At 42.1% G+C, this 25,871-nt stretch overlaps 1 protein-coding gene across 4 annotated transcripts in view; it reads left to right on the plus strand.

Annotated features, from left to right (window-relative positions):
- The window catches only part of CRIM1 (cysteine rich transmembrane BMP regulator 1), a 192,630-nt gene that overhangs the window by 35,752 nt on the left and 131,007 nt on the right, over positions 1-25,871 (plus strand). For all 4 annotated transcript variants that reach the window (XM_045979815.1, XM_045979814.1, XM_045979816.1 and 1 more), the window contains exon 2: positions 5,251-5,424. In XM_045979815.1, the coding sequence (XP_045835771.1) occupies positions 5,251-5,424 (174 nt within the window). The remainder of the gene's footprint in view (positions 1-5,250; positions 5,425-25,871) is intronic.

Below are 25,871 nucleotides of genomic sequence, written 5' to 3' on the forward strand. Positions count from 1 at the left end.
CCCCTGCCCCCATATCCTCCTCCCCAGTGCTCTCTTTCCTACCCTCGGGACTGAAGCTCCTAACTAGCCCTTGCAAATAAAATCATCAGTGTAACATGCGGAAGGAAGGAATTTCAGGCATCACTGAGAAAACTGGAAGATGCCTTGTGCAGGATGAGACTGAATGTGGCTGTTGGAAGAACAGGTGTTTTTGCTTTGGCACCACGTGTGTGCTCTTAAAACAAAACCAGCCTTCTGCGCAATCATTTACTACAGTAAAAACAGAGAGGTATGGGGAAAGATAGGGTTAGGGGTAGGACACTCAAAACCTACGGAACTATATACAGAGAGGGTAGATACAGACAATAAGAATCCAAATGAAAACACTGACACAGGTAAGCCACCCCTCGCTTTTGCGCTGGAGCCTGGACAACGCACCCTTCACAGCCTTACCCTCCGCCCCTACTGCTTCCTTCAGGGCAGAGTCACGCTTGAAGACACTCACCTTTAATGGAGACCAGGTTCATCAGAATTGAACCCAAAATCTAAGGGTAGTTTCTTCATCATGATGTTTAAATACAGGGGGAAATCTCTCTAGTTTTTTCGTTTGCATTTGCAGCCTCCCTGGGTAGTTTAATGTCATGGAAAGTTCATTCCCTGGAGCCATCATTTCTTGCACCAGAGGAGGGAATTTAAAGAAGACTTTCAGCTTTTGCTTAAAATGTTCATTAATGCTCGGACTTTTCCTTTCATTGTGAGAACACTTGCTCTTGATCTTTTCATAGCATTAATGTGCTGAGAAAGATCATATAAGAATCAACACAACGTTTGCATTTTATTGACTTCATTTTCCTTTTTCCCTCTGATTACGTAGCAGCTAAATCCCCATGAGGACACGTGTCTGTGGTTTAGGGTAAGCATTAGGAGAAGAGGTACCCCATGACCTTTGTTACTTCTCAGACCGTGTTGCCTCAGCCCAGGTGTATCAGCAAGACGTGCTCTTTACAACAGCAACCCCTTGGGGGCGGATCCCAAGACCTTTTCAGCTAGTCTATGAGGTCCAGACTGTCTTCATGGTAGTATTAAAGTGTTTCCTTTTTTTTTTTTTAAGATTTTATTTATTTATTTGACAGAGATCACAAGTAGGCAGAGAGGCAGGCAGAGAGAGAAGGGGGGGAAGCAGGCTCCCTGCTGAGCAGAGAGCCCGATGCGGGACTCGATCCCAGGACCCTGAGATCATGACCTGAGCTGAAGGCAGTGGCTTAACCCACTGAGCCACCCAGGCGCCCCTAAAGTGTATCTTTTATTCTGTGTGTCATCCTTTGCACTGGGGCTTCAAAGGCAGTGGTGTTCGCCCTGCTGGTGTCTCAGCGTGAAGGGAGGCGGTGGCACCAACCGCCAATCATCGCGTTTGTCTCCTGCCCCTCATTACCCTTGTTTTCGCATCTCGTACTGCCGTTCTTGGGGACGAAATGGGAAGTGTGTGTGTGGTGACTGTGTTTCATCGTGAAGTGCTGTGGCGATCTCAGAGGAGAGCATCACGTCTCGGATGTCTTCCAAGCCTCCGAGTGGAGCTGTCCGGTCAGCAGTTCTGTATGACCGTCTCCTCACTGAGGGACTTAAGGTATTTGGACATAGTCGAACATACATGAATTTTAATTCATACTTGAAATTATTAGATTTCTCTCATCTTATATTGAGAGAAAATAGCTCAACGTCCTGGTTTCGTGTCTTGCAGAAGTTACAAACTTAAAAGTATAGTCGCAGAGGTATCTCAGTTGTCTTTTCTGGCTGGAGACTATATCTTGTCTGGAGAGTACCGGGGAAAAAAGACTACTTGGAATAAATATTTAAAGGGCAGTACTCCTGTTTGTAACTCCTTGTTTTTACCTCCTGACCAGTCCAAGGAGAAATCAGGATTCAGAGAATCAGAGCCTTCGTCTTTGCATTATATATATGGATTTACTTAAGAGAGATTTAAAAACATCAAATTTGCCAGCCACTCTCTGCAGAACTGTTGGGCTCAGATTTGATTTCTATACTCAAACCTCACTGAATTTTTGCTTTGAGTTCCTGTTGGTTGGCTGTTAAATTATTTTAAAGTATGATGTTCTGTAATAGAAAAACATAAAAGCATTTGTCTCAGAAGTGTGTTGTACTTGATCCTGTAGCGCAGTGGTTGCTAAGGGAACTATTTGCCAAGAAGAAAAAGTATTGCTTTGGGTGGGGGCATAGAATTAAAAATATCTGCTCTCAAAAAAGAAAAATAAAGGTATATAAGACATTTTGGGGTTCAGAGTCCACTGCTTCCTAACTGGACATAGTGGCCATGTATTTTTTGAGAGGACAGTCGGGCTTAGCTGTGCATCTTCCCATCAGCCTGTCACTGCTGCCCACGGACTCCTACCGGGAACAAAGCAGGAATCGGTAAGAAGTTGGGAAGAGCATCAACAGCAATTGCCTTTTAATTTGGATTTCACAGTCAAAGAAAATGGTCTTCCTAAAAACACATGGACAGCAGCATTGACCATATCACTGACGAAATACGTGGCTAGATATATAGTCCTATTTTTTACACACACACACACGTTACAGTACTGTACGTGTAGGTAATGAACACTGAACTAAGTTCTAGGGTTACAGGGGTTCGAAGTTAGATAAGACCTGGCTCCTATGCACAGGGACTCTACCTAGTGGGGAAATTGGACTGACGTAAAGCCAGTACCATAGGAGACTGGAGGTCTGTGCACCTGCCTAAGGAAGCATGGAGAATGGAGCTGCTCATAGTGGAGAAAACTTCCCCAAAGAGGTAACATTTGAACTGGGTCTCGATGGATGAATAGGAGTTACCTATACCTATACCTACCATCTGTTGTAGGCAGATGGGTGGGGAAGCAGTTACTCAGGGTTTGTAGTGAGAATCTCAGGGTGCCTAGAGCATTAGGATGTGTGAGGGATTGGTGAAAGCTGAGTCTGTAGAAGTGCGAGCCGTATCGTGAAGAACCTTTTATTCCACTCTAAGAAGTCGGCTTTTTCTTGTTGGCAAGAAAGAACACTGAGCAGGTTTATTTTTTGAGGACAATGATTCTGATGATAGCATAGGGAAAGGAGTTAGTAGAGAGACAAGAGGAAAGCGGTAGGGAGACTAGGGAGGGGGATGTTGCAGTCCTTCAGGAGAATGAGGTCTTCGGGGAGTTCTAGTTCTAGTGGAAAGAAAGGAGATTTGCTGTGGGGAAAAAAATTAGTATCCGCTCGATTTGGTGATGGATTAACCAATAGTAATAAAGATTTCTTCTCTGAATATGATGGGGAAATGAGAAATAGAAGAGACTAGTTTTCCAGTGGTTCAAATGTTACTGGATTTCTTATGTTTTTAAGTTCCTAGGGGTAAACTAACTTTGAGTTACAAATTTGAATATAAAGTCACAAAAATTCTTTCATGACAAATTTCACTGAACTGGATTAGGAGAGTAGTACTAATAGCTTGTTCAACAAATAAATGTAGAGATGGGAAATCGTTTATATGTCCAATGTATTCTGTATTATAACTGAAGCCTCAATTATTAACCACTTTCCCACGTCAAGTTCTTTCATTATGTTCTTTTCTGGTTTTCCTTTCAGGATAATTTAGTAATTTCAGTGTTGTTTTGAAGGTAGGAATGTACCTTTGTGTATTTACATGTTATTTCTAAAAACCAAATATAGGCTAAACAGGAAAACATCTTAAAACAGATTAATTGTGTTTTTGTTTAAACTTATAAAGTCGTTTTACTAAGAGCTGAGACTTTGATCAAGTAAGTGAGCCTGAAATCAGAACAGAAGAGGTTTTCAAAGAATTGCCATGAAGCTCTTTATATTGTAAGTGATATCTTTCTAAAGACCCCTTGACAAAAAAATTATTTATTTCAGGAAGGGAGAACAGTCTTTTGCATTAAGTTAGTGATGTCACCAGAAGTAAAATTTTAGCGTAAAAAAAATTACAGCCATCTGTTTACACTGTGTTCTACGAAAACACATTCTCAGGGTGGCTTTATACCTGCCTTTGTGTGAGCAACAGGTTTAAGGTATCTTAATTCAAGTACTTTAAAAAATTCTCTCCAGATACGGTTATCAGAAACATGTTTACTATTTAACAGGTAGTACCTAGTTAAGGTGCGGCAAAGTGTCTATTAAAGATAATGTTAAGAGGGGGGAAATGCATACAGTGCCCCAAAGACTCATAGAGAAATAGTCTGATTTCCTGCAAGAGGTGTTTCAGCTGTGAGAAATAGCATTCAGGATTGAGTTGCCGATGGTCCTGTCGTGCTTGTTCCGTGTTTCGTTTGTCTGAGCTGGAGCCCATGAGCATAGTTTGAAATCTGCTTTGTTTCTTACAGTCTACTCCTATCATTCCATGACCAGGATAGTGATTTTGGTCCCAGCTTCAGCGTGGGACTTCCTTAGCCTCTCCCTAAGCTGTAGCCCTCAGTTTTGTTGTCCTCTCTGGCTTTGGTTTGGGGCGGGTGGACATTAGCATCTGAACTGAAATGCATTGGAGGACTCCTTTACCCCTGTATCCATTCTCCCTTCTTTGGTGGTATCTGAGGTTTTATGCTGATTAGCTGTCTTGATGTATTAAATTGCCAGCTGTTTTAAACCCAAAGCTTGCCTCTACCCGATGGGCTGGAAAAAAAAAAAAAAAACAACAACAAAAAACTGTGGGTGTTTTTGAATCATTTTGTAAGCTGACAGAAATGTCTCCTGTAATTTTAATGAAAGCAGGAAAATCCAGAAATCTTTGTAGAATAACACATAAGAGAAGTGGTGGGTTTTGGGGCGCCTGGGTGGCTCAGCGGGTTAAAGCCTCTGCCTTCAGCTCAGGTCATGATCCCAGGGTCCTGGGATCGAGCCCCGCATCGGGCTCTCTGCTTGGCTGGGAGCCTGCTTCCTCCTCTCTCTCTCTCTGCCTGCCTCTCTGCCTACTTGTAATCTCTATCTGTCAAATAAATAAATCTTTAAAAAAAAAAAAAAAAAAAGAGAAGTGGTGGGTTTTGATCATACACGTTTGTATATGTGGTTATTTAATGTCTGCATGTATGGCTCTGTTTCCTTTTTCTCACGTATTCGGAGGTTGGATTTCATCCATTGGTCAAATCGCAGCCAAAACCACCTTTCGTAAATCGAGGTGTGAGTGTCAGGTGTAAATCTTGACATCTTTGCACATTTTTGCTTTCAGACAGGCCTTTGAATGAAGCTGCAAGCAATATTCTGTGGTTGCTCATTGTTTTACAGACGAGAACTGGGACGATGACCAGCTGCTTGGTTTTGAACCCTGCAACGAGAACCTCGTCTCTGGATGCAATATAATCAACGGGAAATGTGAATGTGACACCATTCGCACCTGCAACAATCCCTTCGAGTTTCCCAGGAAAGATATGTGCCTTTCAGCTTTGAAGAGGATCGAAGGTAAGTACTGATTCCCAGTCGTCAGGCTTCGCGCTGTGTCGTATAGGAGCTCGAAGAGGCAGAGACACGCTTACAGAGACGGGTACCTTTTACAGTCCCAAACAAGATGCGCCAAGTTGCCTGATGACTGATGGGATGGTGTGTGTATGTGTGTGCCATGTGTGTCTGCGGTTCCTGCGGGCTGTGCATTTGGTAATGCCGTGGCTCACGAGCAGGGTGGTTTGCGCCAGCTTGCTTAGGTCACCTCTGCATACGGGATGACTTCACAAGCAGTGTGCTCGCGATGGGCATCTGTTGTCACCAGCTCCGTTCCGCTTGATTTACTGTAGTAGGGCACTCCACGAGGGGAGTGCTAATGAGAAATTCAGCTCACCCGGCAAAAAAGTGTGTCTCTTTAGCAGAGATGGGAGGATTGCACAGGGATGGCTGAAGGCTTAGGTGGGTTTTGCCATGGAGCAAAACCACTTAGGTGTGGATGGGTTGTTGGTGGTTCTCCTGTGGAATGAAGTCAGGCATTACATTAAAATAACAAAATCGTGCTCCTATGGCCCATAACTTTTGTACATTCCTGCAGAAAACCTAGGCAAAAGATTGGAGACATGGAAGTATGATTCCTAGCTCCATTTACTGTGAGTGCCATGCCCAGAGCTTGGTACCATGGCTCGAAACCAGGATTAACAAAGGATAAGGCCCCAGACTAGCATGAAACTCTGTCCTAGCTCCATGTTCCTCATGTGGAACAAAGAGAGCCGAGCCAGACATTCTTAAGTATACCTGTTATCTCTAGCATGATGTCATTCTAGGGTGGAGAGATTGGTAATCAGTTTGGAATAGTGAGGATTTGTAAGATCTCATAAGGGCAGTATAGGAGCACAGAAGTTTTTGAATTGTATTAAGTTTCCAGTTCCTGTTAAATGGTAATAAAGAGAAATTTATAGCAGCCTCTAAAATAGCTTTTCTCTTTGTATTTACCAATGCTGCTGAAGCATTAAAAGAGATTATAGTAGGAAACAGTAAAAGTAAAATTTTAGAACTACAGAGAGTCTTAGTTAGGTACCATTTAGTCTGGCCCTTAAATTAGAAAACTGGAAAGCTGAGCTCCATGCCACTGCTCAGTAATAAGCCCAGGACGAACCACGTAAAGTATTTTTCCTACTACATCATGGCATTGGACAACATGTAACCTAGTTTATTCTTATCATCTGTGGCTCTTTGCTAACCCCTGTCCCTACGCCATTCCTTGTCAAAAAAGAGAAGGGTATTTTGCCAATTTTAGCATAAATAAACTTGTAGGGATATACATGGACTGGTCAAATATCTATTTAAATAATTTAGTTCTCATAATACTGAAAATCTTATGATCTGTAATAAAATGATACAGCAATTTAGACGATTTTTGCCACTCTTATATTTCACAAAACTGTTTCCCCCCCAACCCCCCAAAACGTTTCAAATATATCTCTGTTGCTGCCACCATCTTTGTTCAGGCTCCCTTCCAGGTCCCTTAACCCCTTGTTCCCCAGAAGGCTCTTTTCGCCAACTGAATGGTCGCCGTGCAGCAGGTTGTGAATCTAAGTTATCACAAGAAGTTTTGTTCAAAATTCAGTGTCTTTTCACATAAAAGTGGGACAGTTGCATTTTTTAAATTAGTTATGTGTATATTTATTATCTTTACAATGTGAAGATTAACGGCATTGATTTTTAAAGTGATTCTAAGTAGATTGTGTACAAGATCCAGCACTTCCAATTTTGAGAGCAATTCCTCAGGAATAATTACTGTAGCTGATTAAATTTCTTTACTTTTTTTTTTTTTGTTATTTTTTAAACAGATTCTGTTAGGTGACCTCTATATAATCCAAAAGTAGAACTGGTTGAGCTCATTTAAAGTTAATGTATCTTCTACAAAGAGTACTTTGGTTTTTCAAAATAAAGCACCCAGCAATATTCAAGATCTTAGAAGAAGTCAGTAGTAGGGGATTTCCTTCTCCTGAGAAACAATTTGGAAGGAGAAAGCCCTGCCAGTAGTCGAGTGTGTATTGGCATATGAAAGAATTAGTGGTGATACAGTACTGTATATAATGGGAGTCCTTAATGGCAATGAAGACTTAGAATGCTTCTAGGAATTTAAGGCCAGAAAAATGTGACCTGGAATTGTAGGGTAAGGTGTCCTGGAGGGGGTGGAGTCTGAACAGTTTGGAATTTGCGCGGTGATTTGTTCTAGGAAGGAGAACAATATGGACAAAAGATTGAAACTTGGAAGTAGGACTTACATGACTTATGTAAGACACGGGATGGTGGTCTAAAAACTTTTATGTTGATAGGTCAGAGGAACTAAAGATGCGGAGCAACCTGGGACTGGAGGACAGAGTGTTTTCGCATCTCAGAGGGAGCTTAGGCCTGGTCCTAAGAACTCTTAGGAACCATTGCAGGTTTATGAGCAGAGAGAATCAGAGCCTGGCGAGGCCCTCGATCGATGGGCAGGTGGCGACTCTAGGGGGATGCGGAGTGGATTAGCAGGGGAGATACTGCGGTCCGGAGGCTTCGTGGAGAGCTGTTTCAGGTACGTAGACATGGTGCCACTGGAGCCTGGACTGGGGGCCAGCGGGGAGACAGCAGGCCAGAGGCGCATACACACCATTTTGCTGAGAGACAGGGATAGAAATGCACAAAGATAGGTGGGGATGCTTTTGCGATGTTTGTGCTGAAGTGGAACTGGATGATGGGGTGTTTGTTTTAGGGACATAGAGGGTCAAGAGGGTCTTGAAAAATACGAGGATATGCATGTTTGAATGATGACAAAAATGATCTAGTAAAAAGCAAGATAGCACTCATTGTAGGAGCCAAGTGTTGGAGAGAAGGGCAAAATTGTTTCTTTTTCTCAGACACAATAAAACAAGGTTGTCACTGAGGTGGGAGAAGAGGTGTGAAATACTGAGGAGGAGGATGTGAACTAGACCTCCGAGAGAGGGGACGAGTGCCTTAACCAGGAACGCAGGTTCCGCTCGCCCACCAGCATGGACAGCTCACTGCAGCTTGGAGGCACACACGTACCTGTTGGAAGGGCGACCAGCCGACACAGTCATTGCTTCCTCCAGCTCCAGCTTGAGTGCAGACGCAGAGTAGGTGGACAGGGGCATCTAACTGGGGTTAGGATGTTTCCTGGTGTGTCTGATAGGACGGGAAGGTCTGAGATCCAGGGTCATGCAGGAGTCGTGTTGGTGGTCGTGTGTGACCTGTGCCAGGAAGGACAGGAGCAGGAAATGAGGAAGACACAGCTCCCTGCAGCACGCCCACAAGCCTATCGCATGTGCTTCATGTGAACAAGATTTCATTTTTTAAAAGGAGGGCGGGAAGAGTGACCTGAAAGGACAGTGAGAACAGAGGGGACACCGCCCCAGCCTCAGGTTTGTGGAGTGCGGGAAAGGAAGCCACCCCTACACGAGAGGACTTTGGGGGACCAAGGAACCAGGGGGTACCCGTATTTCTGTTAAAATGTGGAGGTGAGGGGAGAAGGATGCCAGAGGGAACTGTGGTGATGACTGTTAGTTCCAGAAGGCTCAGTAGAAGGACTTGGTTGGGGAGAGGATTGTGCAGGGGAGAGGATTGTGCAGGGCATGGACGATTTTGCAGAGCCCAGTGAGGATAAGAGCCCAGTAACGATGAGTGACCTCATCGTTAGTAGGTTAGACTTACTAGTTAGTAGGTTAGGCTTGATTCTTGTTGTTCTCTCATGGGAAGATAAGTAGTTTGTTCTAGCTAAAGCCCTCTGTGTAGGTCTGTTCTTCCGGGTGGTTTCTGGTGTTCAAATGTGCAGGGCCGGGGGTGGGGCAGGAGGAGTATTCTTGCCAGAGTGTAATGAGAAAGCACGTGTCTCCACTTCTGTGCTTTGAGAGTAAATTCTGAGCATGATTCTAAACATAACCGCAGCAACATTTTAAAAAAATGTGTGGAAGTCATTGAAGGGCATTTCAGTATCATATTTATAGACTTATGAAGAATACTCACAATTTCTGGGCATTAAACAAGTTCCGTTTAAAAGGGAAGGAGTTGGTCTGGGATTTTACCACATGTTTTGTTTCCTAAAATCCATGAACACATCACCGTAAGATCACCTGATCACAAATGCAGAAGCAGCAGGACATTAGGTAACAGCTGACCTTGGCGCTGTGCAGAACGGTTTGTCAGAATCCTCTGTGTTTCTCCGAAGAGGAGGAAGTCTGATAAAGGGAATGACCTGCAGGTCACCCCACCTTGATCTTAACAAAGCTTATAATTTTATGCTCCACTCTCTGTTCATTCTTGATTTGGTGTATGTTGTGCCGAACTTCACAAAAGTTAAACTAATGGATCATCAGAGTAGGGGACGAAAGTAGCAAGAACAGTACCAGTCCCTGCAGCTGCCTGGTTCTCTGGAGGAGCCACTCCGAGCTTAATAACCATAGTCAGGGTGGCCACCGAAGATTTCCACGGTGCGGCGAGTGAGGTGGACCTTCAGGTATGCATATGACTCCATGCTGTGGTCAGTGGCTTTTATTTTCTAAAAAAAATTATTATAGTTTAGAGTGGTCATAAACTCAAAAAGTAGTCAGAAATATGAGCCCGAGTTCAGGAAGGATGAAAAACACCCTGGAAAACATTCAGACATTCACTCATCCGACAAATATTTATTGAGTGCCAAATATGTGCTGGGCACAGATCTCCGGGATGGCGATACAGCTGTCAGGGAGCTGACATTCAGAAGGAGAGGATCACATGGAAACACAGACATGAACAGAAAATATTGTATAATGGGATGGGAGCTCTGAAAAACAGTAATTAGGATGATATGAGAATTACTGGGGTTAGTGAGAAAATTGCTTTTAGGTAGAGGGGTCAGGGAAGTTTTCCATGAAGGGAGAGCATTTGCATTAACATCTGAATGTAAGAGAGTATCAGATTTAGGATGCTCTGACAGGAGAGCATTCCAGTCAGGTGAAAGTTCTAAGCCAGCTTGATGTGTTGGAGGAATAGCAAGAAAAAGCAAGAGGGTCCGTGAGACTGGACTGTCATGGGAGAGGAAGAGAAGGATGCGGGTTAGATCACATAATGCCCTGTAAGTTAGACCGAATGGCTTTTATCATGAGGACATAGGAAAGCTATTTTAAAAAGCTGTTAAAGGGTTATGAACAGGGAATAGCATTACTTGGTTTGTGTGTCTTCTACAGTGTGTCTGGTGGGGCAGAGACTTGTGGGAAGCCGCAGGAAGCAAAAATGGGACGAGAAGGGCATGTAGGGGTTCTTTTGGTAGTTCAGGGAAGAGGTAATGGGTGTCAGACTTCAGAGCTGAAGATGAAGGGATGGGTGGATTTGAGATATAATCTGGAACTAGATTTGTTGGTGGATTGCGCATTGGGGGTGAGGGAAAGCGGAATCAAGGAGTACTCTTAGATGTTGGGTTTTAAGCAAAGTGGTGCCCTTTCCTAGGAGCAGGAGTAGATTTAAGGAAGATTCAAGAGTTTTGTTTTGGACAAATTAAATCTGACACCCAAGTAGAGCTATTTGTCACTTAAGCTATTTTTTTATGTAATTAACTCAGTAAGTAGAATTCAAGCTCAGTGCTAAGTATACTGAGGACTACAAAGATATATATCCCAGAGAGGTCAGCTCTTCCTTTCTTCAAGAAGGTATAACTTTGTTATAACAGAGATTCTAGAGAAAAATAAAAACCCAGCCCACACAGAGGAGACTAGCTGAAGGGTTACCTGTGTGGGACCCATAAAGTGTGTTCTTAAATACACTTTTTAGGCATTGCTGCGTATTCATCATGTGGATTACTGGGATAGTATAGATAATGTGAAATTTACTCCTGTTTGGAGACACAATGAATATTTTGCAAAAGAAGGAAGATTAGGGTTTAAGAAATTTCTCCTTTAGTTTAGCCAGAAGCATTTGTGGTAACATTAAATGGTTTATAATTTGGGGCTTCATTTAATTACTGTTTCTCTACAAGATATTTTAGAGAAAAGATAATCAGAGAAACTGGGATGTGATACTTTACATCATTGTCTTATATAGAGAGTAGACAAAAACTCAACATTAATAAGCTGGATGAATCAAGGAAGACTTTGTGGAAGAGTTGGGAACCAAGTTCAGCTGTGAGAAGTATGTTGGGTGGCTCAACAGAAAGGGAGAGAGAGAGAGAGAACAGCCTTGGACCTAGAAAAGAGAGAATGGACAGAAGAGTGCAGAAGAGGAAATTACAGTGGTCATGGCAGTGGGCTTTAGTGGCTGATTGACTTTGGAGCATGAGGAAATTGAAGATGGCCATATTTGGGGAGGAGGGGGTGATTGTCAAGCTAGAGGCTCAAGAGGGCATGGAGGTCAGGCTGTTTAGTGGTGTTATTTATTAGAAAGTGGACCACAAGGAGAGCAGCTTTATGGGAGGTTGGATGAGGTGGCTGTTGAGTTTGTTTTGTTGTGTTTGAGGTGTCTGTGGGATCAAGGGGAAGACAGGACCTAGGAGTCTGGACCTCAGAGATCTGGGCTGGAGATAAGGATTGTGAGTCATCTTCCCAGGGAGAGTGTCGTGCTGTTAATGAGTACGCAAGCGATGTGAGGAGTGTGAGTGTTTTTCGGAAGTTTAATGAGACAGTAGTGTGTGTGCTCCACAGACGACAGACATGGCTGGCCGTGTTGGCGCACTGCGAGTGCAGTGATGGCAGTGCAGGAAGTGTTCCCTCAGCACAGGGAGGGAAAGCCTAGGAACCCTTGCTGGCGGCCAGTCCCAAGTTAGCCTTAAACACAAGTGTCGCTGCCCCTGGGAGTGGGAGGTATAAAATGGAGTATATCATTTTAATGATCAGTTATTGGTGGGTTGACTGATTTGTACTCCCTTATTCAGAAAAGCCTTGAGAAGTGTTTGAGAGTACAGGAGTGGGTCTGGTCAGACCCCCATACCTGAGATCAGAGCCATCCAGGGTAGGACGCTAAGGCGAGTAAACAGTTGGATGGGAAAGTAAGGAAAGAGCACGAAAGTAGTAGACGCTTTCGGTCCAGAAGAATCAATCCTCTCAGCGTTGTCTGTAACCTTCTGAGGTTCCTTCTTTCACTTCGGAGCTGCTTGCTTTCTTCATTCATCTTTGTGCTCCATTCATTTATTAATTCAGAAAGTAAGTGTTGAGCACAGGCTGTCACTACATCTGAGTCTACCAGTTTGACTTGGTTTTGCATTTAACTGAGGGGCCATATTCTAAATGACCCTAAAGGTGCAGATAGAAAGATGTAAATAGAATCACATTTTAGATAGGCTACGGGAACTTGCTCTTAATTTTTTTAAAGATATTTTATAAATGTCTTAAATGATGTCTTTAAGCATTTATCTGTTCTGTAAACTTATGTTGCATGGACTGTATATGTTTAGGCAAAAATTCAAGGTTAGAAAAAAAGATGAGAGAGGGATGCCTGGGTGGCTCAGTCTGTTAAGCATCTGCCTTCGGCTCAGGTCATGATCTCAGGGTCCTGGGATCAAGGCCCTGTCGGGCTCCCTGCACAGAAGGGAGCCTGCTTCTCCCCATCTCTCTGCCTGCTGCTCCCCCTGCTTGTGCTTTCTCTCTCTCTGTCAAGTAAATAAATTAAAAAATCTTAAAAAAAAAGAAAAAAAAACGAGAGAATTTATGTAGCTAATTAGATACTTGTACTTTTTTCTCTTCTGCTTAAAACAGGAGAAACATTTATATTATACGGTTGTATGTTCTGATGTTAAACTAATTTCGATACAGACAAATGACTTCTGTTTTATAGAATTTTTCCTCTCAGTTTTTAAAAACCTAAATAACAGTTGCTTCAGAACCTCAATTTTTATTAATTATTCTGTGATCTAAATTTACTCTTTCAGTCGTACCTGAGGAAATGTTAATATTATGTGGCCTTATTATTTCATTTTTAGCATTTTACATTTCCCTTATTTTTTTTTCCCACACAAGTGTTAAGTGCTACATTTTATTCTTATCTTTTTCTCAGTCTAGCCCACGGTACAACCTGTGCTGTGTGTGGCCTCATCAGAGAGAGCGCCCTGTGATGCCATCTGTAATATTTGTTAGTAGACAAAAATTTAATTAGTATGTAGAAAGAAATCAGATACTGAATCCTTTTATCCACAGAACTTTTTTCTCAAACGTTTCGTGCTGTAGGGATCACACACACACACACACACACACTCACTCACAACACTCAAGGAAATGTGATCAAATGGAGATGGGCACGTTATTAAACATCCATCTGTCTTTGAAGATAGTGCAACAGAGTTCCCCCCTGACTCTCTGGGCACTGGCACTGTGCGGGATGGAGACACTGTCCGCGTAGGAGGATGTCTGCTGCCATCCCATTATAAGTACAAAGATGACCAAGGCACCTGGCTCTGCCCTGACCCATGTTCCCACATGGGGCTCACAGTCCATGGGGAGGTCTGGGCGCCAGGTGCAAAGGGAGTTTCCTAGGTTCCTTAGACTTGAGAAGGCTTAGTGGACACACTGAGGTTTTGATTTACAGGGACTGGACTAGTCTGCATTTCCTGGGAGCCCCCAGGAGAGGCTACGCTACTAGCTCTTCCCTGCACTGAGCAGCAGTCCTGGAAGGTTGATGCGAATCCGCCTCCTCCGGAAAGAACGTCTTATCTTTAAGTGATCGTTGGACTTACTCTGGATTTCCACTACTTTCATTGTTTTTAAATACAGAGCATCTGTCATAAAGCCTGTCTTCAAACATTAATACATAACCATGGTTTCATCATATAATTTTTAAAACTTTTTTCCAAGTAAATATTAAAAGAAATTAAAACCCAGTGGAAGTATTTCATCGTCCACACGTAGGATCACATGATGAAGAGCTAAACAAATCCCAAGACTTGGATGTTGAGGAAATAGCTTTTAGTAGAGGTGATTCTTTCTAGAAGTTCACCTATTTGGTCTTTGGTCTGTGGATTTTTTAATTATATCGATCTACATGGTATTAAATGTCATTATCCCCAAATCTTTCCTACTATATAATATTGATTATAATAAAAATAATCCAGTGTAATCATTAATTCACAGGATCTGGGGCACTGAAAGTCAAATCATATGTTTCCCCAAAATATGACTTCTGTAGACTGTAAGATTATGATAGAGCAGAGTTAAATTTATTAAGTCCCTACAGCTTGTCAGTACTGTAATTGTTTGGTGAAAGGGTGGATAGAAATGGGGTGAGTGTAGAACATTTTAGGGGAAGAACCTTTGGGAAGTACCTGGCCTTTATATAATCCTTGATAATGGAATATATGTACTTATTACCGAAGTAAGAACAGTCAACAAGAAGCTGACCTGTTAGGTTCTGACTCTTCCTTCTCTGGAAGCCAAGCATGCTGCATTTCAGGGGCTGGGCCTGCCCTACTCCAGGACTTCCACCAATTCATAATTTCTAAGTTAGTCACGTGCTTCATTAAAATTACATTGCAGATTGTTTTTCTTAGGGTAGGTTTTTCAGGGAATTCAGTTTACAGTACTTGTCAGGTATGGAGACACATGACCAAGGTGAAAAAGCCACTTACCTTCCAGGTGGCTGAGGGTCCTCATTACCATCAAGGTCCCCGATTTTGGTTTTCCCCTTAGCAGTCCAAGTGTTCTTAAAGATGCATGCTCAATGAAGACAGTAACCGTTCATGCAACATTAAACCTCTGTTGCTGTCCCCCCTCTTTGTAAAAACCATCAGAAATCAGTAATATGATCTACCTCTTCTTTTTTGGAGCAAATATTTAAAGTGACTTTAAAATCTAAATATATGTATTTCATTTTAGATTCCAGCCATGCCATAGGGAAGGAAAGCATAGACACCATTATTTATTTTCATAAGTAGTAGACTTTCTTATTTAGGTTGACAACTAAATCAGTATTTTAGAATTTTATGCTATAGTTACAAATTGTTGTTTTGATGTCTTGATAACTGGTACAGGGGAAAAAAAGGGCTACCAAAAGGCGGAAACCAGTTTCAAATATCTGGGAAATCAAAACAGGAAACTCAAGGAACTTGGCATGAGACCAGTTGGAGAGGAACAGTTGCTTGAATAATTATACCTGCATTTTAACTGTTGGAAGTCATACAGTGACCTTCTGGTTGTTGTGATTTCTTGTGCCTAGCAAAAAAAACCACACACACAAAACAACAAAAAAACCTGTTACGATGAAATATTTTATATCCTAGTGCTTAGGAGGGGAGTGTGTGTGTCTGTCTGTGTTTGTGCAGAAGAGTGTTTTATTCGGCCACATTAGGGTTCCAGGAAATGGTATAAAAAAAAAACCTTCAGTCTGACCCTTAGAATGATATTTTCTATGCAGTTAAATGTAAATAGCCAATAATGTTCTGTACCACTTGTTAATGTCCCCTCCCCTTCTTTGCTTTAACTCATTCTCTGTGCTCTCAAGCCGTCTCTTCTGTCCAAATTATGTAGAGCCCAGACATCTGTCTGTCCCCTTCCCGTCTCTGCCTGCTCCCACGTTGGTACAGGAGTTCCAGAAGTTGTAGGTCAACGATTTTTGCTACAAGTGTATGCTTGTTTCAAGATTAAATACCATGCACTTAGTTTATATTTTTTTAAAACACACTTAGTATTAAAGGGATAAAAAAGAACCTGATGCTTTCAGTTAGAGAAACGGTATTCTTTGGGGGTCAAATTTTTCTACTTCCATCTACCAGAAACGCTTAAGAAACGTTGGTCTGAGGCTTGCCTTTAGCAGGTGAACGTTTCAGCTTCTGGGTAACCCTGAGCAGGCCCTTGCATATTTGTGGTTTCTGACTTGGCTGTAGGTGACCTTTCGGTTATTCCCAGGGCTTGGCGTGTGCTCTGTTGTGAAGAGCTGCTGAGTTGCTGCTTTGCCCAGCTGTGTCCTGCTAAATCCCGGCCCCCACAAGGGTTTTTCCTGACAGAAGCAAAGGATTGGAATCCTGGCCTTCTGAGCTGCTACAGGGGGAGCCTGACCACTCCCCATAGAAGAGCTGGAGTTGTACCTTCTGTGTCCTCCTGCCCCAGGCCCAGCTGTCCCCATCAACTGCCCAGAGGGTGTGGGCCTTCAGGAATTGTCATTCCCAAACTCAGGCCATTAAAACCTCATTAGTTAGAGTAATTAGTATTCCAAAACCATAATCTAGGATCTTGGACAATTCTGGCAAAGCTGATGGTTTTAATTTGCAGTCCACCAAAATGTGATCATTTCAGATGTCCTTATAACTGTATCAATGTAGGTAAGGATTCTCTGGTAGAAACGGTGATTTTTAACTTTTTTCCAGCCTTGCCAGTATTTTGTAGTTACTACTACCATGAGTAAGAGATCCTCACGAAAAAAAAAATACCAAAAACAAACCGTTTTTGAATAAAGAGGGTTTTAATTTTTAAAACAGCAGAGAAATTTATTAATGTAAGGAAACAGGTCTGAATGCATGCAGTCACACAGAAAGATAGACTTTAAGTCAAAGCTACAGTTTCTTCCGCTTCTTGGTGAAGGTTAATGGAGCCAACCTTAAGTGAAAACGGTGAAAATCGCCAATTTGTCTTTTTCCCTCGATGGCCGCCCCATTCTTTTCTTTCAGTTTTTTCCCACCTCAGAAGCCTGGCATTGTCTTTCTCTCTTTATTGCCAGCTCCTGTAATCTAGGCAAAGTGTTAAATTATTTACTCTCGTTGATTGATTACACTCTAGAATGTTACCTCAGCCAGAGCTTACATTTTAATCCTTTATAATTGTGAAATATCTATGAAAGGCCTTCAGTCCAGACATAGGAAAGCTCTTCAGGATGGAGCAGGGATCCCGGAAGTCAGCCTGCCCCTTCCTGAGAGCATGTCCCCACACCTGGGGAGCATGGGCCTGGGACCAGCCCAGCTGCATGGCTGCATTTGAGGTGATGTGGAAAGGATCTTGCCCTGAAAAGATGGCTGTAATAACTCCGTGGCCCTTCCCAGTCTGAATGTGGTTGTGCACGGGAGGCCTTCTAGAAGATCCTGGGAAACAAATAAATCAAAGCTCACTTTAATTCGGTTAAAAGCTATTTTATGATTCATAGGAATATTATGTTTACCCCCAGAACTGGTGCTTCTGTCTTCTTTGTGAAATATATAACTTTCTCAAAAAAGGTATTTAAGAGCACTAAAATTCAATATTGGAGCTTTTTAAAGAAATATTCTAATAAAAATAAGATGTGACTCATTCCCTAGTTTAAACCAACCACTAAGCATGCTGTTCTGAGCATTTGAGTGATTTTGAAACCTGTGAAACCATTCTTTTACTGGTGCATGCTCTCAGATAATAATGGATTCACATGGCCTTTGGAGACATATCTTGAAAGAAGTTGCTGTGGCGGATATCGAAGAGGTTACTGCCTATGTTCTCCTCTAGGATTCTGATGGATTCCTGTCTCACGTTGAGGTCTTTTATCCATTTCGAATTTATCTTTGTGTACGGTGTAAGAGAATGGTCGAGTTTCATTCTTCTACATATCGCTGTCCAGTTTTCCCAGCACCATTTATTGAAGAGACTGTCTTCTTTCCACTGTATATTTTTTCCTGTTTTGTCAAAGATTATTTGACCATAGAGTTGAGGATCCATATCTGGGCTCTCTACTCTGTTCCACTGGTCTATGTGTCTGTTTTTATGCCAGTACCACGCTGTCTTGGTGATCACAGCTTTGTAGTAAAGCTTGAAATCAGGTAATGTGATGCCGCCAGTTTTGTTTTTGTTTTTCAACATTTCCTTAGCAATTCGGGGTCTCTTCTGATTCCATACAAATTTTAGGATTATTTGCTCCAGCTCTTTGAAAAATACCGGTGGAATTTTTATCGGAATGGCATGAAAAGTATAGATTGCTCTGGGCAGTCAGTATAGACATTTTAACAATGTTTATTCTTCCGATTCAAGAGCATGGAATGGTCTTCCATCTTTTTGTGTCTTCTTCAGTTTCTTTCATGAGTATTCTGTAGTTCCTCGAGTACAGATCCTTTACCTCTTTGGTTAGGTTTATTCCCAGGTATCTTATGGTTCTTGGTGCTATAGTAAATGGAATCGATTCTCTAATTTCCCTTTCTGTATTTTCATTGTTAGTGTATAAGAAAGCCACTGATTTCTGTACATTGACTTTGTATCCTGCCATGTTACTGAATTGCTGTATGAGTTCTAGTAGTTGGGGTGGAGTCTTTGGGGTTTTCCATATGAAGAATCATGTCATCTGCGAAGAGAGAGAGTTTGACTTCTTCCTTGCCAATTTGGATACCTTTTATTTCTCTTTGTTGTCTGATTGCCGTTGCTAGAACTTCTAATACTATGTTGAACAAGAGTGGTGAGAGTGGGCATCCTTGTCGTGTTCCTGATCTCAACGGGAAGGCTGCAAGCTTTTTCCCATTGAGGATGATATTTGCTGTGGGTCTTTCATAGATAGATTTTATGAAGTTCAGGGATGTTCCCTCTATCCCTATACTTTGAAGCGTTTTCATCAGGAATGGATGCTGGATTTTGTCAAATGCTTTTTCTGCATCAATTGAGAGGACCATGTGGTTCTTCTCTCTTCTCTTATTGATTTGTTCTATCACATTGATTGATTTGCGAATGTTGAACCAACCTTGCAACCCAGGGATGAATCCCACCTGGTCATGGTGGATAATCTTTTTAATGTGCTGCTGGATCCTGTTTGCTAGGATCTTGTTGAGAATCTTAGCATCCATATTCATCAGTGATATTGGTCTGAAATTCTCCTTTTTGGTAGGGTCTTTGCCTGGTTTGGGGATCAGGGTAATGCTGGCTTCATAAATAGAGTCTGGAAGTTTTCCTTCTGCTTCAGTTTTTTGAAACAGCTTCAGGAGAATTGGTGTTATTTCTTCTTTGAAAGTTTGGTAGAATTCCCCAGGGAATCAGTCAGGTCCTGGGCTTGATATCAGCCACAGCAACTTCTTTCAAGATATGTCTCCAAAGGCAAAGGAAACAAAAGCGAAAATGAACTTTTGGGACTTCATCACGATCAAAAGCTTCTGCACAGCAAAGGAAACAGTCAACAAAACAAAAAGGCAACCCACGGATTTGCAAATGACAATACAGACAAAAGGTTGATATCCGGGATCTATAAAGAACTCCTCAAACTCAACACACACAAAACAGATAATCATATCAAAAAATGAGCAGAAGATATGAACAGACACTTCTCCAATGACATACAAATGGGTATCAGACACATGAAAAAATGCTCATCATCACTAGCCATCAGGGAGATCAAAGTAAAACCACATTGAGATATCACCTTACACCAGTTAGAATGGCCAAAATTAGCAAGACAGGAAAAAATGTGTGTTGGAGAAGATGTGGAGAAAGGGGAACCCTCTTACACTGTTGGTGGGAATGCAAGTTGGTGCAGCCACTTTGGAGAACAGTGTGGAGATTCCTCAAGAAATTAAAAATAGAGCTTCCCTCTGACCCTGCAATTGCACTACTGGGTATTTACCCCAAAGATACAGATGTAGTGAAAAAAGCCATCTGTACCCCAATGTTTATAGCAGCAATGGCCACGGTCACCAAACTGTGGAAAGAACCAAGATGCCCTTCAACGGACGAATGGATAAAGAAGATGTGGTCCATATACACGATGGAGTATTATGCCTCCATCAGAAAGGATGAATACCCAACTTTTGTATCAACATGGATGGGACTGGAAGAGATTATGCTGAGTGAAATAAGTCAAGCAGAGAGAGTCAAGTATCATATGGTCTCACTTATTTGTGGAGCATAACAAATAACATGGAGGACATGGGGAGATGGAGAGGAGAAGGGAGTTGAGGAAAATTGGAAGGGGAGATGAACCATGAGAGACTGTGGACTCTGAAAAACAACCTGAAGGTTTTGAAGGGGCGGGGGGTGGGAGGTTGGGGAACCAGGTGGTGGATAATAGGGAGAGCACGTGTTGCATGGAGCACTGGGTGTGGTGCAAAAACAATGACTACTGTTACACTGAAAAGAAAAAAAAAAAAATAATGGATTCACATTGGTTGGTGATCCATTTGAAGCTGGGGCCGTACTCTTACTGTGGGCCTTCCTGCTTCTGACTCCCAGGCTCTGTTGCTAATGTTTTTGCATTGGGAGGAAGTAACAGCTAGAAGCAGTGCCTGTAAAGCTGGAAGAGGGAAGGAATTAACACGTGATCAATTAATACTTGCATGAATTTGTAGGAGACTGGAATGTCCCTTTAAATCGTAGATGTGTTTTTTGTGGCTGACAACTTCCCAGTTTTCCTACGCTTCATTATTCTTCTGTCGCTGGAATTTTTTTTTTTTTTTTAATTTCCCGAAAAGCAAGTAAAGTGCTTTCTCCTTATCAGTAGCCTTTCTTTTCCTGTTCCACTAACAAAAGAACAATACAAGAATTTAATGCTGTTAAAAAATTGATGCTTCTTCTTAATATATCCCTATGTTTGTAGATAAAAATCCAAGTTTTATAGACTGAGAGAAAAGCTATGTGTCAATAAAATGAACTCGTATTTTATCATGTTCTTCTCAAGTTTATGTGGTTTCTTTCTTCTTTTACCCAGTTTGGAAAATGAAAAAAAATTTTTTTTTTCTCTTCAAAATCTGTTCCCATGTTCTGTCATTGAGAGTAAAGATCCTGGAAATTAAAAGATAGGTAAGACCGCTGGTCGTCCCCTTAACAGAAGGGAGGGGAGATGATCTAGAATACATTCTCACCTTGTTTATCTATTTATATTATATAAAAGCATTATTTACTCTTCCTGTTGCTTTGGCAAAAAAGTCCAGTCTGCCTCATGGAGCTCTCTGTAAATATCAGGTGTCGTTTTTGCAAGGTGAAGGGATGCCTGTGTTTCTGTGTTTTGGTGCAGCTTGAGCTCGTGGCAGAGGTGCATTTAGAGGGGCTTCTGCCAGTATCCTTGAAACTAAGTTGAGCCAGGGCCCTGGTGACCTGTCCCATGGTGGTTCTGCTATGGCCGCAGGGCACATTGCTTGCTTACTCTCTAAGGCATGAAACAAAATCTAATGGTCTCAGTTGTGCCTGACCCAGATCTGGGCAATTAGCGAGGTTTTCACACTCTCTAACTACCTTGCCTATAGCATTTAAAGTGATATTTATCTCGGCAGTAGTAAAGAGAAGATATAATATTACTGCATTTATGTTCTCGGTGCCTTTTGGCATTCTCATTGCTAATCACAGTGGAACCTTCTTGAGTGCTTTCTGACCAAGAGCCAGTTTGTTTCTGTTCTGTCAGAAATTATTCAAAGGAAATTAGGCCGTGGTGTCACACCTCAGTGCGACGTGGAACTTCCCAAAAATGTTACCTATGTGTTTTTTCATGCCTCCTGGCCTGGCTTCATGTCTACCTAAATTCAGAGCTTATTATAACGGCTTCCTTGGGGGTCCTTTGGGTATTTCAGTAACTAAGCAAACATTCAATCTGGAAAGTGTATTGCATGTGGGTCTCTTAATCATGTGTGCCCATGAGTGTTAGGAAACATGTTTTTTGTAAAAAAAAAAAAAAAAAAAAAATCCTGCCACATGCATTTCTGTATTTCTATACCAGAAGTACCTGATATACACACATGTTCCATGTACATGTATGATCCTATAGCTAGATGTATATAAACACATAGATGGTGACATAACATTGGAACATGGAAAGAAGTGCAACCATAGGATAATTTTTATCCTACCTGATATGTGTATGTCTGTATTTACCTAGAAGTTATTAAATACGACAGTGCTGACTATAGTGTTAACCTTCTGTGATGAAGAGTTTCCTGGAAGTTTTGCTCTTCTTGGATGGTGGAAGTTAATCCTGGAATGTAACCCCTGGCTATATGTTCCGGCAGTGCTTTGTAAGAACTGGTGTAATATTATGAACTCTGTGAATAGCTTATGGAAGATAAGGCAAGAATCTTCAAATAAATATTATTCCAACTTCTTCCAGTTTCATTTCCCTTATCACCATAACAACCACACCCAACTTTGCTATTAAATTGTGTTGTCTATCTGCTTCCCACACCCTGGTAATGCTGAGCCTGTTGAGTAGCAAGGGAAATATGAGAGATAAAGTTGAAAACTGTCTTCCTTTTGTTGACATTTCTAGAGCAACAAGTCAGAAAGCTTTTCTTCCTCTGTGTAGACAAGAGCTGCTACGGGTCACGATTAGACGGTATGTCCTTTAGTAACCATGATGACTCCCAACAGAATTATTTAAAACATTCCAGTAAATAACCCAGAATTCTGATAAACAAAAACGGAATGGTTGTTAACTTGGTACGAACTGCGTTTCAATTTTCTATATATGGAGAAGGAGAATACTGGGGAAGAAGGTTAGAATCAATGTAGGATAAAGCTGCCCAGTTTCTGGACCAGCCTAAGGGAAATGGTGTTTTTGGTTTTTTGTTGGTTTTTTCTTTTTTTTTTAGGAGTCACCATATTTGGCCATTCAGAACTCCACAGTTGAGTTCTTTGCTGTGTATTACTGTTCTCTCAGTTGATGTTAGATCTTTAGAATATCTCTTAGTTGTATCACTCATCAATTCAAAGGGAATTTTAATTAAAGCCCATACTAACTTGATGCTTTATGATTTCGTGTCATCGGTTCTTTAGTCATATTAACCTTTCCATCAAGAGTTTTGCCATCACTTCAAAGAATTCCTTTGTGATAGGAGTCATGCCACCCAATGTGGTGGCCCATTTGACAGACATTTTCTGAACATAATGTAACATGATTGCTTTTGCTATATGTCCCATGGGCTGAAGTACTGTTTTCTATTACCAGAAAACATGTTTGAGGTCTTTATAAATCTTACGTCAAGTACCTCCTGGAAGAGAAGCGAAATGAAACGATTTTATCTCACACTATTTACTGTTATCTGTAGCATCAAAAATAAATGACTGTCCTTAGAAAAAAATAGTTCTAAAATGACAACCCAGACATACAGAGGGATTGAGGGATGGTAAAAGTGACTTTATTTTCTTTATATTTCTTATTTTCTTATTTTCTTACCGGCTTTGTGGAAGGACTCAGGCTGTCAGGGAAATGAACCAATCTGTAGTAATATACAGCACTAGAAATTTAAATCAGTCCTGTTTGAAAGTGATACCGTGATTTTCCTTGAATGCTGCTGAATAAATGCATACAAAATGTCAGCTAAATATATGTCTCCGGTGTGCGTAAACCAGGAGGGGCCACAAAATATCCACTCCGGGCTTTCGGATACTTAATCCCTTTAATGTTCTGTTGACCTTCAGTTAAAGGACATAGTCACAAAACAGAGGAAATGCCTTAAATTCTAGCATCTGGGTTTGTTTCTTTATACTTTTTTGGCATGGTTGCAACAGTAGGGCTTTTCTTTCCTTTAATTTTTTTCGCAGCACAGTCAACACGGTCTTCTCACATAAGCTGGAAGGGACAGTCCTGAGGCCAAGAGCAATAGATCTCTGCCCTGTGCTCCGAGACAGGGCCTCCCTGAATGGCTTGCTGTTTCAGAGGAAGCCTCGACCCAGAAAGAAAACAGAGTCGCACACAAGTACAGATGTCGTACAGCATCGCACGTACAGGTCCATGCACTCATGACATCATGCTCTCAGGGTCCTGTTGTTTTGACCTTCTCAGGTCTTTAGCACTGTACCCATGTTATATCATCTGTATGTGGTTTGGGATCTTTACCTGGTTTTTCAGCTGCTTGAGGGTGTTTCTTCAAGAGTGTCTTCTGTAGCTGAGCAGGGAACCTAGTTTAACTGAAGTGCTATGAAGTGTACACCCGTATTTTGACAGGGTGCTTGCTTTCTGCTCCATTGCGGCCCGGATTGTCAGTTACCACCGGTGAGAGCTCCCTGAAAGCTTCGGGGAATGGAGCATTGGCTTCTGCCATCCCGTTAACTTAAATACTCCTATCATAATAGTAAGCGGGGGCCATTTTCACATTTGCATGTTTTCTCAGCTCTACATCCGATAAGCTTTTCCTGAGATTTTGAATAATACGAGACAGCTTCCCCCAGGTGTCCTCTTGCAGGAGTTGAGTTTGGTAGCCTGTGCCTCTCTCGCTGCTGGTTACCTTAGCCACTCCGTGCTGCAGACCCCAGGCTTTGGCGTCACCAGTGCCCGTGGAACACTTGTGGGGTTCTGACACAAAAAAGGATACATCCATACTGTTATGCACAGACGTTAACAGACTTAAAAGTAGTTCCCAAAAGCCATCAGACTCCCCAAACTGTGTTTTATCCAAAGTTTATGGATGGAATGTATTTATCCTACAAAATCGAGTTGAAGGGGATAATCCCCTGCGCTTAGCAAATGCCTGTGTAGTTTCCCCTAATTCCTGCATTCATTCATTCATTTATTCATTTAACAGATACTTACTGAGAACCTGCTCCGTGTCAGACATGGTTTTATGTACACAGTGAACAAAAGAGGTCCCAGTCCCTTGAGCGTCCAGTCTTATGGGGAAAATAAAAGCCATAAATGAAAGTATTATGTACAGGCAGGTGGATAACAACAGAATAACAAGACTGAGGTAGGATGGTTTGAGAAAGGCTGTCTCTGAAGAGATGATGTTTAAGTTGAACTGAAAGTTACAAGGGAGCGAGCTGTGCAAGGAGCCTGGGCAGGACATTCCAGGCAGAGCGAAGCACGTATTCAGCAACCCGACCTGGGAAGGAGCTTTGTGGGCTGGAGGGCTCTGGATCTTTAGTGGGCTGTGGGTAGGGAGGGAGGGTGAGGAGAGCTACTTGAGGGGACATTGGAGGCAGGGAGGGTCGAAATCAAATAGACTATAAGGCCAGGGGTTTGGATTTTATTCTAAGTAGAATCAGAAGCCATTGGAAGGTTTTTAAGCTTCAGACAGAGATGATAGGATGCTGTTTTTAAGAAGATCCACTTGGGCTGCTCTGTGGAGAAGGTCTTGCAGGAGGAGGCTGGAGTGGGCCAGGGGACTGGTTAGGGCACTGAAGAGGGAGAGCCAGGAGGGTGATCCTGCAGCCAGAGCAGGGGGTCTGCCCAGAGGAGCTGGAGAGAAGGGAGGGGATGCAGTATCCTTTGGAGGTATTGGAGGTATAGTTACAAAGTTTCAACTTGATTAAGTTTGGGGGTCAGTTGTGGATTCCTCATGGGACCCTGGGCTTCTGCCTTGAACAGCTGGTATCATTTCCTGAGATGGGGAAGACTGAGCAAAAACTGGGTGGAATCAAAATTAGCCTTCAAAATGCATCAGAGTATACCCGGGGATAGAGGTGATTTTGAGTTCTTCTCTTTATATAGTGATGACATTTGGAAATTAAGTCGTTAAAGTCTTAGACTGTCTGGAATGCATGAGCAAAATTCCAAAGATTCCAACTTGGTGGCTCTTGGTGGCCATTACTCAGCTTGGTCTTCCGCTGACTGGTTTATCTAATCCTTTATCTCTTCCATTTGAGGCTGTGTTTCTCCCTCTG

The sequence above is a fragment of the Meles meles genome, chromosome 15 (assembly GCF_922984935.1).
Source record: "Meles meles chromosome 15, mMelMel3.1 paternal haplotype, whole genome shotgun sequence".
Lineage (NCBI taxonomy): Eukaryota > Metazoa > Chordata > Mammalia > Carnivora > Mustelidae > Meles > Meles meles.